Genomic DNA, 15,227 nt, shown 5'->3' with positions numbered 1-15,227 from the left:
CATTTTGTAAGTCACCTTGATTTAGCACCTGTGTGTTTTAGCAGTTTCTTTATGAAAATATTTAGCGAACTCCATGACAGTAGCTAAAGCACGGGGAAATATGCATGCTGGGCCGGGCATGCCCTGAGCTCGTGTAGTGAGCGCTACTGGAACGAAATTGGAGCGGGCGAGAAGGCCGACGCTCCAGCCTTTGGGAATCTCGCTCCGAGGCTCCAGTCAAATTGGGATCGCTCCACTCCGCTCACATACTCTGCTCCCTACTGTAGCTCCTCGCTCCACTCCCCTCACATACTCTGCTCCCTACTGTAGCTCCTCGCTCCACTCCGCTCACATACTCTGCTCCCTACTGTAGCTCCTCGCTCCACTCCGCTCACATACTCTGCTCCCTACTGTAGCTCCTCGCTCCACTCCGCTCACATACTCTGCTCCCTACTGTAGCTCCTCGCTCCACTCCCCTCACATACTCTGCTCCCTACTGTAGCTCCTCGCTCCACTCCCCTCACATACTCTGCTCCCTACTGTAGCTCCTCGCTCCACTCCGCTCACATACTCTGCTCCCTACTGTAGCTCCTCGCTCCACTCCGCTCACATACTCTGCTCCCTACTATAGCTCCTCGCTCCACTCCCCTCACATACTCTGCTCCCTACTGTAGCTCCTCGCTCCACTCCGCTCACATACTCTGCTCCCTACTGTAGCTCCTCGCTCCACTCCGCTCACATACTCTGCTCCCTACTGTAGCTCCTCGCTCCACTCCGCTCACATACTCTGCTCCCTACTGTAGCTCCTCGCTCCACTCCGCTCACATACTCTGCTCCCTACTGTAGCTCCTCGCTCCACTCCGCTCACATACTCTGCTCCCTACTGTAGCTCCTCGCTCCACTCCGCTCACATACTCTGCTCCCTACTGTAGCTCCTCGCTCCACTCCGCTCACATACTCTGCTCCCTACTGTAGCTCCTCGCTCCACTCCCCTCACATACTCTGCTCCCTACTGTAGCTCCTCGCTCCACTCCGCTCACATACTCTGCTCCCTACTGTAGCTCCTCGCTCCACTCCGCTCACATACTCTGCTCCCTACTGTAGCTCCTCGCTCCACTCCGCTCACATACTCTGCTCCCTACTGTAGCTCCTCGCTCCACTCCGCTCACATACTCTGCTCCCTACTGTAGCTCCTCGCTCCACTCCGCTCACATACTCTGCTCCCTACTGTAGCTCCTCGCTCCACTCCCCTCACATACTCTGCTCCCTACTGTAGCTCCTCGCTCCACTCCGCTCACATACTCTGCTCCCTACTGTAGCTCCTCGCTCCACTCCCCTCACATACTCTGCTCCCTACTGTAGCTCCTCGCTCCACTCCGCTCACATACTCTGCTCCCTACTGTAGCTCCTCGCTCCACTCCGCTCACATACTCTGCTCCCTACTGTAGCTCCCATGATGCTCTTTCAAATACAGCCACTCCAATGCGTTCTGTACTGTATATATTTGAAGTTGCCTTTGTGTGAAGAGAAAGTTAAGAGAACTCAACTGCTTTAAGACTAAAACCTTAAGAACCGTCTAAAGACTGAATTGAAGAGGAGGTATATGTTCTGTAGCTTTGAGGTTCAGCGCAATATGTGGTTTCTTCTATCCCTTTTCATTACTACTTTGCACATTGTGACCCAGGCCTTTTTTTAAATCGGCTTTTAACAAAGATATAAATACTGTGACTGCAGGTTTCTTACCATTTATCAGTCTGTAATCATGATAGAAACTAAAGAAGAACACTCCCTCATCTCCTGCTTATTCAGTGGTCCTAAGGTTTTCCCTTTGTTCATGGACGTTGCGTGTGTCTCATCATCTGTAGATTGGATACAGAACTAAGAGCTGTGTGTGTCAGTCAGTTGTCTGGTTTGAGTCTGTGGTACTTCTGAGCTATTGTGAATCATTTTAAAAGAGGAACGCGTTGTTGTGAGTAAATACTGCCAGTTAAGATGAAGGCGAAATGACAACCCAAATAATTACTCTAGCTTTTAGCGAAAAGGTTATTTCTTAACTAGCTACTTACCATGTTTTCCAAATCACTGACTATTGGACTGTAGATATTATATTGGACAATGTTTAGGGTTGGATAATCAAGTAATGTCTTTAAACAAGGAATGTAAAGCAGTGTATTTGACTAACATAGTTGTATCATGGCAGGTCACTGACCTAATAGTATTACAGAATCTGACCAGATTTACAACCCAAACAAGTGTGAGCAGTTCTAGGGGCTACATTATACAATAAGGATTGTGTTAAATATATATATATATATGCAGTGAGTGTAGAAAACATTAAGAACACCTTTCTAATATTGAGTTAGAATGCCCTCAGAACATACTCAATTCGTCGGGGCATGGACTCTACAAGTGTTTCACAGGGACGCTGGCACATGCTGACTCCTAGGCTTCCCACAGTTGTGTTAAGTTGGCTGGATGTCCTTTGGGTGGTGGACCATTCTTGATACACACGGGAAACTGTTGAGTGTGAAAAACCCAGCAGCATTACTGTTGACACAAACCAGTAGTTTGGTACCTACTACCATACCCAGTTCAAAGGCACTTAAATCTTTTGTCTTGCCCATTTACCCTCTGATTGGCACACACACAATCCATGTCTCATGTCTCAAATCTTAAAAATCCTTCTTTAACCCGTCTCCTCCCCTTCATCTACACTGATTGAAGTGGATTAACAAGTGACATCAATAAGGGATCATAGCCTTCACCTGGATTCACCTGGTCAGTCTGTCATGGTAAGAGCAGGTGTTCTTTATGTTTTGTACACTCTGTGTGTGTGAGTGTGTGTGTGTGTGTAAATTCCGTAGATCTCTTTTAACAATGTAGCAAACTATTAGTACCTACCAGTTTATATCAGTTTAACTGTTTTGGGAAAGTCTGCAAAATATGGAAATCTTTTAATTTATATATTTTACAATGCCTTTGACTCTGTAAACGCTGTCTAATTCCATTGAGTTTTGCCTTAACTTAGAATCTGCCGTCAAAGTCGATCGTACTGAGATCCGTTTATGTTAAGAGTGCCCTTATTTAAATGTCTTCGTCAATAAGTCTCGTTTTTGTCCGGAGTTAAACTGAATGTCTTGTTATAGTCTGTTCGTATATTGTCTAGTACACGATCTTGTCTTCCATTCAAAACGGCTGCTTGTCTTTGTGTGTTCTGTTAGTCAGTGTATTTCCATGTCTGTCTCTTCCTGTCTTTGTGCCTCTTCTTCCTATTTAAAAACTCACACCAAGGGCTTCTGTAGAGCTGTGTTGAAACATGGTCCTAAAGAAACAACAGGATCACTGAGAAATAAAACATATTAATGCCGCTAAAAAGATGTGTGGTCATGTTTTAATGTACACTACAATGCTTTTTCACACTTTGATAAGGATGCATTGGGGTCTTCCCAGCAACATTTGTTACCATGCCATAATTTGAACAAGCATTAAGCACAAATTAAGACTACTATCCAAGTTTGAGTTCAGAATTCCTGTGCAGTGTATTTTCTGTAGGAGAGTATTAGCAGTATAGTAGATCCATTCAGCAGAGTCAGTAGATGAGTATTCCTCTGTCACTCAGTCTTCTTCTCTGGCATAATGGTCCTCAGCTCTGCACTGCGGGCCTTGTCAATCACCTCCAGCTCACGGATTTTCTGGAAGGCGAGGAGCCACAAACAACCGTTAAAAATGTGTGAGAGAGTGAGTGTACCTATGTGTGTTATTCCACGTTATGTTCGCCAGTGAATCTGTATCATCGTCGAAACCGTACAATGTAAATACCATTGTTTTTAGGTGTAGATTATTTTCCTTAAAGACATTCCTGTGACATGAGGTATATCAGACAACTTACCTGTGAGATCTCTGTGTTGATGATGTTGTGATACTGCTTCCCTTTCCCCAGGGCTGTCATCTCCTCCAGAAACTCCTTCCTCTCCTCAATCTCATCCAAAACTAGGAAAGAAACACAATCCTTAGAAAACTTGCGAAGACCGTACATCAAACTAAGGAGAAACTCCTTAATCAAACACTGTGTTGGGACAGGGTTACAGTAGGTTGAGGCAAATTACTTTATTAGTTTAGTAGAGTCATATGGAACTGAATTGAAATGAGGAGAAAGTTATGTGAGGAGGAGAGATATGTAGAAAACATGTAGGAGAGCCAGAGATGTGGACGACATGTTTCCCCATGGCCAGAAAGCAGTAACTCTCTCCCTCTCTGTGGTAAACCTCACCTTCCTGGAAGCGGTCCCTCTCCTCCTCTGGGCCCTGGTCCAGGGAAATGTTCCTGGGATGACTGGGTCTGGGCTCCTCCTGCCCCGTAGCTAGAATGTTCTGGAGCCTCCTCTTCTCCTTCTCTAAATCTCCTTACAGGAGAAGAAGTGAGGGAGAGAATGAATGCACATACATCTCTTATCCAGATCTCATAGAGGGACAGGGGGATACCTAGTCAGTTATACAACTGAATGCATTGAAATGAAATGTGAGAGAATGAAATGGAGGGAGGAACTACTGTAAAAGAGGGCTCGTACACATAGGCCTAAATAAATAACTTTATTATTATTATTTTTTTTTTTTACAAGAGCATGGTGGTACATTTGTTCCCGGGTGTCCCTGACCAACTATCAGTGAACTAGTTCTGATATCAGAAGAACAGGGCCTCTATCTTTAGAATACCAAACATCTCGCACAGTTGAAAGGTGGTAGAGCTGAAGCAGAACGCGTACGTGTGGCACTGGGGCGGAACCTATCTCTGGTGTAGTTGTCCCCAGAACTACAATTGTCAGCGGTGCGCCTCAGGGGCTTGGCTGGAGTGCGGGTTGTGCTATTTTTTACAACTTTGGGTTTGGGCAGTGAGGGAGGAGCAGATGATGTGGGGTTGCAGGTCAATGGCAAAGCTGATCCCTCTGAAAATGCAGACAAACAAAAAACATAACATTATCTTACCTTTGTTTGGCAAAATTATTCATAAAACTTAAATTAATGATAGGACTCAAAATAGAGCAACAGGTGTGGAGGAAGTTCAAGCAGTAAGTCAACATTACTTTCCAAAAGATGGATAACAAACATGTGACACTCACTCTTAAGTTTGTCATTGATCTGTCTTTGCTGGAAGTTGGTGAGTCTCGACTCTAGCATCATTACTGTGAAACCAGAGCACAGGTAGCCTTATTGGATGTGTGTGGATCTAACGCTTACACACACACGCACACACACAAAGAGAGAGAACAAAACCCCACATTTCAGCATCTCCTGAATCTCCTTGCTGTACTGGGTCCTTCTAGGACAGTTCCACAGACCTCCACCAGCTTGATCACGAGAAGACGTATCCATCTGCAACGAATGACGGAGAAGTTATCTAAAGCCAGCTGGTTAACGTTAGCTGCTGCTGAGCAAAGACCATGGCAGATAGCAAAACGTTGCATGCTAGGAAGCTAAGATAACAAACTGCAAACATTGAATATATTTATCAAGACATAACTAAACAGTGTTGTATTTCTTACCATGGATTTCTATTTTTCTCAACTTTCTTGACGCTGACCATGGGATAACGATGACAGTGTCTCTTCCGGACATAACAGGCGGCTGCCATAGAAACCATAGGTCTTAAAGCCACGTGATGAGGCATTTGGCCTTGCAGTACAACATTGACCCACTAGAGGGAGGCAAAACCACAGATAATTGTACAAGGCATATAGAGATAAGGGGAAAATGAGGTGTTCATTTTTTTTTTGCAATAATGTGTTTGAATATAGCTTATATTTTAAATGTTTAAGAATGAACCTTTTTTTAAAACATTTTATTCTGTTTTCTATTTGTGTTTCTTGACTCAAGTATCAAATTGTGCGTTGTGAGACTGTCTAACTAAAACATGTCATTTTTTACCCCATCATCTAGGTTGCTGACTGCTGTTGAATGCTTGAATCCGATACATTTCGTAGCTGAACTGTGAAGTGCGAGCAAACGTAGAGAGGGAGGGAGACAGGGCACGAGGGAGTAAGTTAAGGGAGGGCATTTATGAAAGTCCATGTGTAAAGTAGGGTTCTGACTGTGGTAGCTATTGGCCTTCTCACTGGCTCTCTCCCCTTCTAGCTCCCTCCCTCCCTCTCATATTCAATGGTTCTCTTTGTCTCTCTGAGTAACATGCAGCCTCAGCCGATTAAACACAGCGAATTAGCAGTCAATTTTAGCCTGCCACACACACAAACAGAAATTAAACTGCTTAGGGGAAGGGTTTGTGTTGTGGGACAGATCTTGTTGTTGTATTACTGACTACATGGCAGTGATTTGATTTATTAGTGATGTTTGCAGTGCATCTGGAAAGTATTCAGACCCCCTGATTTAAAAAATTTTTTAAAAAAATTTAAAAAAAGATTACTTTACAACCTTATTCTAAAATGGATTAAATCATCCCCCCCCCTCATCAATCTACACACAATATACTCCATAATGACAAAGCTAAAACAGGTTTTGGGAATTTTTTGCAAATGTATTAAAAAATACAAAATAAATTAAATTACATTTACATAAGTATTCAGAGCCTTTACTCAGTACTTTGTTGAAGCACCTTTGGCAGCAATTACGGCCTTGAGTCTTCTTGGGTATGACGCTACAAGCTTGGCACACCTATATTTGGGGAGTTTTTTCCATTCTTCTCTGCAGATCCTCTCAAGCTCTGTCAGGTTGGATGGGGAGCGTCGCTGCACAGCTATTTTCAGGTCTCTCCAGAGATGTTCGATCGGGTTCGAGTCCTGGCTCTGGCTGGGCCACTCAAAGACATTCAGAGACTTGTCCCGTAGCCACTCCTGCATCGTCTTGGCTGTGTGCTTAGTGTTGTTGTCCTGTTGGAAGGTGAACCTTTGCCCCAGTCTGAGGTCCTGAGCACTCTGGGGGAGGTTTTCATCAAGGATCTCTCTGTACTTTGATTTGTTCATCTGTCCCTCGATCCTGATTAGTCTCCCATTTCCTGCCGCTGAAAAACATCACCACAGCATGATGCTGCCACCACCATGATTCACCGTAGGGATGGTGCCAGGTTTCCTCCAGACTTGAAGCTTGGCATGAAGGCCAAAGAGTTCAATCTTGGTTTCATCAGACCAAATATTCTTGTTTCTCATGGTCTGAGAGTCCTTTTAGGTGCCTTTTGGCAATTTCCAAGCCAGCTGTCATGTGCCTTTTACTGAGGAGTGGTTTCGACCTGGCCGCTCTACCATAAAGACCTGATTGGTGGAGTGTTGCATAGATGGTTGTCCTTCTGAAAGGTTCTCCCATCTCTACAGAGGAACTCTGGAGCTGTCAGAGTGGCCATTGGGTTCTTGGTCACCCCTCTGACCAAGGTCCTCGATTGCTCAGTTTGGCTGAGTGGCAATACGTGGTTCCATACTTCTTCCATTTAAGAATTATAAAGGTCACTGTGTTCCTGGGGACCTTCAATGCTGCAAAAATGTTTAGATACCCCTCCCCAGATCGGTGTCTTGACACAATACTTTCTCAGAGCTCTACGGACAATTCCTTCAACGTCATGGCTTGGTTTTTGCTCTGACATGCACTGTCAACTGTTGGACCTAATATAGACAAGTGTTTGCCTTTCCAAATCATGTCCAATCAATTAAATTTACCACAGGTGGACTTCAAGTTGTAGAAACATTTCAGGGATGATCAATGGAAACAGGATTCACCTGAGTTCAATTTTGAGCCTCATAGCAAAGGGTCTGAATACTTATTTAAGTAAGGATTTTTTTTTTTTTAATACATTTGCTAAGATTTCTAAAAACCTGTTTTCGCCTAGTCATTATGGGTTATTGTGTGTAGATTGATGGGGATAACAATTTCTTTAATCCATTTTAGAATAAGGCTGTAACGTAAAAAAAATGTGGAAAAGGAGAAGGGGTCTGAATACTTTCTGAATGCACTGTATATGTTGTGTTACTTGTTATTCTTTTACCTGATGCTTTTGTAGGACAAAATATATATACTGCTCAAAAAAATAAAGGGAACACTTAAACAACACAATGTAACTCCATGTCAATCGCACTTCTGTGAAATCAAACTGTCCACTTAGGAAGCAACACTGATTGACAATAAATTTCACATGCTGTTGTGCAAATGGAATAGACAACAGGTGGAAATTATAGGCAATAAGCAAGACACCCCCAATAAAGGAGTGGTTCTGCAGGTGGAGACCACAGACCACTTCTCAGTTCCTATGCTTCCTGGCTGATGTTTTGGTCACTTTTGAATGCTGGCGGTGCTTTCACTCTAGTGGTAGCATGAGACGGAGTCTACAACCCACACAAGTGGCTCAGGTAGTGCAGCTCATCCAGGATGGCATATCAATGCGAGCTGTGGCAAGAAGGTTTGCTGTATCTGTCAGCGTAGTGTCCAGAGCATGGAGGCGCTACCAGGAGACAGGCCAGTACATCAGGAGACGTGGAGGAGGCCGTAGGAGGGCAACAACCCAGCAGCAGGACCGCTACCTCCACCTTTGTGCAAGGAGAAGCAGGAGGAGCACTGCCAGAGCCCTGCAAAATGACCTCCAGCAGGTCACAAATGTGCATGTGTCTGCTCAAACGGTCAGAAACAGACTCCATGAGGGTGGTATGAGGGCCCGACGTCCACAGGTGGGGGTTGTGTTTACAGCCCAACACCGTGCAGGACGTTTGGCATTTGCCAGAGAACACCAATATTGGCAAATTCGCCACTGGCGCCCTGTGCTCTTCACAGATGAAAGCAGGTTCACACTGAGCACGTGACAGATGTGACAGAGTCTGGAGACGCCGTGGAGAACGTTCTGCTGCCTGCAACATCCTCCAGCATGACCGGTTTGGCGGTGGGTCAGTCATGGTGTGGGGTGGCATTTCTTTGGGGGGCCGCACAGCCCTCCATGTGCTCGCCAGAGGTAGCCTGACTGCCATTAGGTACCGAGATGAGATCCTCAGACCCCTTGTGAGACCATATGCTGGTGCGGTTGGCCCTGGGTTCCTCCTAATGCAAGACAATGCTAGACCTCATGTGGCTGGAGTGTGTCAGCAGTTCCTGCAAGAGGAAGGCATTGATGCTATGGACTGGCCCGCCCGTTCCCCAGACCTGAATCCAATTGAGCACATCTGGGACATCATGTCTCGCTCCATCCACCAACGCCACGTTGCACCACAGACTGTCCAGGAGTTGGCGGATGCTTTAGTCCAGGTCTGGGAGGAGATCCCTCAGGAGACCATCCGCCACCTCATCAGGAGCATGCCCAGGCGTTGTAGGGAGGTCATACAGGCACGTGGAGGCCACACACACTACTGAGCCTCATTTTGACTTGTTTTAAGGACATTACATCAAAGTTGGATCAGCCTGTAGTGTGGTTTTCCACGTTAATTTTGAGTGTGACTCCAAATCCAGACCTCCATGGGTTGATAAATTGGATTTCCATTGATTATTTTTGTATAATTTTGTCGTTAGCACATTCAGCTATGTAAAGAAAAAAGTATTTAATAAGATTATTTATTTCATTCAGATCTAGGATGTGTTGTTTAAGTGTTCCCTTTATTTTTTTGAGCAGTGTATATATATATATATATATCTATCATAATGCATTTTCTCAAAATTTGCAATGAATTTCAATAGATTTCAGTTTTGTATAAATAAATTGCTTTAATAGAATGACAGCGTAACATCAATAATATTTGTACATTGTTGTTTCTTGTAGAAGAAAGCAGATGCATCAAATGTGTAGTATACAAAGTTTTAGAAACTATCCAGAAATGTACAAAATGGAGAAAAAAAAGCTTAACATGAAATTATTTTTTATAAAAACTACAAAGCAGAGAGGGTCAGTATAAAATGACCCCGTATAAATCACCTATGGAAGAAGAGGCATGTGGTGATCATTCACATTGCAGAGGGAGCCGAGAGGGACATTAAACAGGATACAGAAAAGGGAGATGCAGAGGGGAAAACCTATGTACATAAACTATAGCATGTGGCATTTGTTCTAAACAGCTCACTAATTCTCACTAAGAGTAAGTCTTTAGTTTAAAGCTGGCGGATTCTTCACAAAAAGATTTTGCTGACTTTGTACTTGCTGAGTCATGTAGATTGTTTTGCTTTGATAATTTGGTCAACAAATGGAATTAGAAGCAACCAGAGCGTACAAATGCAATCCATATCAATAAAAAAAAAGTCCAGTGACTTCAACAATTTGTTTTATTATTTATGAGTAGAATAAGCGAAATGTGTGCCATATATTCTCATCAAGGATATTAGAGCATGTAAAGTGTTATTGGCACATGTACATTGAGTTGAGGTAATGTGCTGCTTTCCAGAACTCTATGCTAAAGTGTTTCCAGGAATTCTCTTTCCCTACTTTTTTGTTGTTGTCCTTTTTCCTCGTCAACTATGGTTTTTCACAATGCAACACGTAAGGAGTCAAGCAGCATCCCAGAAGGTGATACCTAGTCAGTTGTACTACTGAACGCATTCAACCCTGTATTCCACATATAACCCAAACCCTTTGAATCAGAGATGTGCAGTGGGGGCTGCCTTAATCGACGTCCATGGCGCCCGGGGAATGGTTGTTGCAGGTTAACTGCCTTGCTCAAGGGCAGAATAGAAGATTTTTCCACCACTCAGGGTTTCAAACCGGCAACCTTTCAGTTACTGGCCTAATGCACTTAACGGCTTGACTACCTGACGCCCGTAGACCAATACATAAAGTTATTGGCCAAGTAAACTGACCTATTTGAAATAAAGATTTTCTTTCAAAAGCAGTGGTGAAGACATGTCAGTGTAATATCGAACCAGAACATGTAAAGTCATACAAAAAATAACCAAAAAATACTAAAACATACATAAAAAAATACATAAAATGAAGTCACACAAACATTTCCTTTAGTTTGGTTAATAGAATCGGATTATTTCAATCTAAAACAACCCAGTTCTGATAAACATCACGTTGTATTTGTCCTAGGCTGATAGCCTGTCGAAACCCGCTGAAGGCCAGTCCTTGCCGGAAATGTTACTCAATTCTTTCGATATAGGTAGCTTGGGTTGTAAAAATTCCATTAACTTTCCCAAAATTCCCCAGTTTTCCAGAAATCCCAGTAGGAGGATTCCTGGATATCCTGCTTATTCCCTGCTAATTCCAGGAACTTCCAACCAGGATTTCTGGAAAACCTGGGAATTTGGGGAAGGTTAGCAGCATTTTGAAACCCTATGTGTATCCTTCTTACCACTACGGTATTAGTTCTGTGTGCTCTGGGCTCCTCATCACAATAAGCCCTCTTACTATACACTATGACACTCTGGTATCTGGGATCCTGACCTTACACACTAAAACATGGCACACATTGGTTAAAGGTTTATTCTGATTGGCTATTGACCATTGGCTGTGATAGAAAATATACTATACAGTAAAATATTATAAGGACTCCATGGATAGATACACTGTCAAGTCCCAATGAATCCCAATACAACATCAGTAAGATATCCATCCTTTGTTAACCCCCCCCCCCACACACACACACACATTCAGAGCCACCCTTCCAATCTTTGTCTTTCTTTATCCCTCTCTCAGGGTCGTGAGAGGGTGGTGTAGAGACACACACACACACACACACACACATCCAATCCCATGCATCTCAGTCTCTCTCATGGCCGTGACAGGGTGGTATAGACAGGCTGCTCCCAGTGTGTAGGACTGTGAGACTGGGCCACGCTGGAGGGGTCAGTGATGGTAGTGTAGAGGGGCCTCTGGCTGGGCCCCATGTAGGAGAAGGCTGAGTACAGCCCCGGGGCCTGGCTGGAGTGGGCGTAGTACGGCCCCGGCGTTTGGTGCTCCCCGTACTCAAACTGGGCCCTGGAGGGCAGCGAGGGGAAGGCTGATCCGTAGTGGGGGAGGCTGAGGGGGGTGTAGGTGACGTGTGTTCCTGACGAAGAGGAGGAAGTCTCTGCGTAGTGGCTCCCGCCCCCGGACTCACTCTTGATCTGGGCCTTGGTGGCGTCTGAGGCAGAGGGGGAGGGCTGTTGATGCTGATGCTGCTTGGAGAGCCAGGCGGCTGAGTGACCACTGGCGGCGGCGAGGGCGTAGGCGTAGGATGTAGCGGAGGAGCTTGGTGTGGCGCCGCCCTGGCCGACCCCCGGGTGCCCGTTGGGCGGCAGGTACTGGTCAAACTCGTTGACGTCGAAGGGCTCGATGTTGGCCATCACGTCGTGGCTGATCTCGCCGATGTCCATGGTGCAGAAGTCGATGTGGGGTTTCCCGCCCGCTGATGAATGGCCCCCGGAGGCCCCCTCTGCTCCTACCCCCAGGCCTCCTCCACGGGAAGACCCTGAGCCACCTCCGCCCTCCCTCTTCCCCTCTGTCATCTTTCCAGACTGGAGCTCTGTCTTTGGGGTGGTGGGGGGTGTTGGCGGGCTGTGACCCTGACCTGGAAGGAAAAGGGAACATACCGATCAGCAAGCAATAGAAGTGAAACATTTGGAATGGAGACAGTAGTTCTGTTTTCTTCTTGTTTTCTTCTTGTTCTCTCAGGTTCCAGAAGGCCGTTTGGTGCCAGGTGGCGTATTGTTTGCCCTAGCTAGTTGAAGTAGGACTTACTCATAGTATTGGGTAAATTCATTAACAAATAAAGTTGAACTCACCTGCAGAGTGGTGGTGATGATGGTGGTGGAGGTCGGCCAGGGGGGACCCAGCCCCTGTACTGTGCACATCCAGGTGGAGGGCCTTGTAATGGGACTGGGCGTGGCTGCCCTCCCCCTCTGCTCCCTCCCCTCCCTCACCATTGGTCCCCAGCTTGCCGTTCTTGCGTCTGCGGGGCTGGTACTTGTACTCTGGGTAGTCCTTCTTATGTTGTTTCCTCAGTCGCTCCGCCTCCTCAATGAAAGGCCTCTTGTCACTCTCATTCAGGAGCCTGTGGGATAAAACATGGCCGAGCGGCAGGTAGCCTAGTGGTTAAGAGGGTTGGTCCAGTAACTGAAAAGTCACTCGTTTGAATCCCAATGCTGACTAGGTGAATAATAATGCCCTTTACCAAGGCATTTAACCCTAGTTGCTCTGGATAAGTGTGTCTGCTAAATAACGTTAATGGTTATATAATATAGTGCCTTTCATTTCAGAAACATATTTTAAAAAATACAGGAAGGAAATGTATCTGAAGGAAGTAGTTATGCTCCAATTGCACACAAACAGGCAGCCTATAGATTATCAAGTTCCCACGTAGGCCTATTCATTTCCATGCCCTGCCAATGCCCACCTCCACAGTTTGCCGAGTGTCTTGCTGAGCTCCGCGTTGTGCAGGTGAGGGTACTGGTCCGCCAGTTTACGGCGCGCGGCCTGCGCCCACACCATGAAGGCGTTCATCGGCCTCTTCACGTGCGGCTTGCTCTTGTTCCCGTTGTTTACGCGCACGGGCATGGGCACGAGCGTCCAGTCGTATCCGTCCAGCACCTGGCTGACCGCCTCGCGGATGCCGATGGGGAACCGGTCCATATCCACCTCTGACTTGGGCACTAGTCCACCGTCCTCTCCGCCGCCATCTGCGCCAGAAAGCCCCGTCAGTTGCTGCGACGGACCGGTGAGCGGGGAGTCCCGGCCGCCGGTGGCCCCGGAGTGTGCCGGTGACAGAGAGTGACCATCATCTGATCCCCCGGGACTCAACTCTGCCTCGGATAGACTGTGCTCCTCTCCAGACATTTTAATGTATAGGCTATTATCGATTGGTAACAAAAAATATCCTTGCAGGAAAATGGAAAATTTGTTCAGAGAATGTAAAACTTTAAGCTACAGCTGAGAGTCCAGACTCGCTCCTCTATATGGAATTATTCCTATATGCCACGCGTGAACCCATAGCCTACTCGTGCGTAATCGAATGTACCCAAATCCTGTCCTTTGCACTTCTTCACTTCCACCGATGTCGCCTGAAAGTAATAATATAGAATAGAACAACATTAGGCAATTAACACATTTTACATTGGGCAATGAGGTCAGACCCCATTTGATAACTTTTTTCACGTTTTTTTTATAGACCTAAGCAGAGACTGTACCCAGTGGGAACAGACGTCAATTCAACGTCTATTCCCAGCGGATATTTTCTTTACAATGGTAGGCCTAGAAATGACCGTTAGCGCTGAGACGAACAGAAAGGCATTCATACAATGTTTTCTTGTTTACAGTTATGTTAAGCCACAAAATGTAACGAAGGATAGGCTAATATATGTCCACTGGAACCAATGTATAGGCTACATCATAAGAAGACCAACTTCTTCTTCACCGGTTCTTGTCATTTTATATCAGTCCATATGCCATTATAGGCTAATCATAGGAGGGGTCGCTTCACCCAAGATGCCCTATTTCCCAAAGAAACAAGGTTCATGAAGAAAACTGAACAATAAAAACTAACATCCTAAATGTTTCAGTATTTATCTTTAAATAATTCTGAGAATATGTATTTTACTGTTTTAATCCTATTTTAAGGCTAAAGCTGGAAAAGCCCGTAAAACTCAGCCCAACATCATCTTGGGAATTAAAAAAACCTCTTAGCTAATAAGATCTGGATATTTCTGAAATTCCACCCAAAATCGTAAACAAATCTATTTTATGTTCATATGGAAAATAAAGTTACAAAACTTACCAATGCAGAGTTTATGAGGTCGCCCGTTCAACACGGGAGTTCGTGCGTTCCCCTGTCCACCAGTGTGACGCTCGCCCTGTCCCCTGCCCCCTCGTTTGGTTTGCCCTTCAATGAATGGCCGCTCTGTATCGCGCACCGGAGCTTAAAGAGCGCCGTTGTGAGAAGGAACGAGAGAAAAAAAGTGATTGAAAGTGGAAAACATTCTGAGAGGCAGCATTCCAACACTGAGTCGACGCCACCCTCTTGCGCACACGCTGGACGCCTATTGGTCATTTAATATTCTCCGGCTTTCTTACTGGACGACGGGGTTACTCTTATTGCCTGTCCGTCAGTCACCACTAATATTTCCAATGAAAGGAGGTGAGATTTTACATCAGAGTGGCTTAAGTGACTTTACACTGGCTCTATTTAGGAACCAAATAAGGCCCGCTTTGTTTGATGTGTCGACATGTTATATTGGAATAAATAAACTATCATGATAATACATTTGTGGTCAAAGTACACAAAATTTCACGAAAAATCTCCAAGGGATTAAAATACATAACGTCGTTATATTCATTATAACGTCATTATACAGTTGGTGAGGCCCTATTTG

At 45.2% G+C, this 15,227-nt stretch overlaps 2 protein-coding genes across 2 annotated transcripts; both read right to left on the bottom strand.

Annotated features, from left to right (window-relative positions):
* Window positions 1–3,342: 3,342 nt before the first annotated feature.
* On the bottom strand, window positions 3,343–5,741 carry LOC115147322 (UPF0193 protein EVG1). The gene is made up of 7 exons (XM_029689509.1): window positions 5,519–5,741; window positions 5,255–5,348; window positions 5,096–5,158; window positions 4,742–4,921; window positions 4,250–4,381; window positions 3,869–3,969; window positions 3,343–3,671 (listed from the first exon to the last, which is right to left on the bottom strand). Exons 1-7 carry the CDS (start codon window positions 5,519–5,521, stop codon window positions 3,591–3,593), a joined length of 654 nt encoding a protein of 217 aa, XP_029545369.1. The 5' UTR covers window positions 5,522–5,741; the 3' UTR covers window positions 3,343–3,590.
* A 3,895-nt stretch (window positions 5,742–9,636) lies between these two features.
* On the bottom strand, window positions 9,637–14,921 carry LOC115147320 (transcription factor SOX-10-like). Its single transcript, XM_029689505.1, has 4 exons — window positions 14,633–14,921; window positions 13,256–13,919; window positions 12,645–12,913; window positions 9,637–12,430 (listed from the first exon to the last, which is right to left on the bottom strand). Exons 2-4 carry the CDS (start codon window positions 13,693–13,695, stop codon window positions 11,652–11,654), a joined length of 1,488 nt encoding a protein of 495 aa, XP_029545365.1. The 5' UTR covers window positions 13,696–13,919; window positions 14,633–14,921; the 3' UTR covers window positions 9,637–11,651.
* Between the last annotated feature and the right edge of the window lie 306 nt (window positions 14,922–15,227).

The sequence above is a fragment of the Salmo trutta genome, chromosome 14 (genome assembly GCF_901001165.1).
Source record: "Salmo trutta chromosome 14, fSalTru1.1, whole genome shotgun sequence".
NCBI classification, from domain to species: Eukaryota; Metazoa; Chordata; class Actinopteri; order Salmoniformes; family Salmonidae; genus Salmo; species Salmo trutta.
This window is presented reverse-complemented; position numbering and strand designations above follow the sequence as displayed.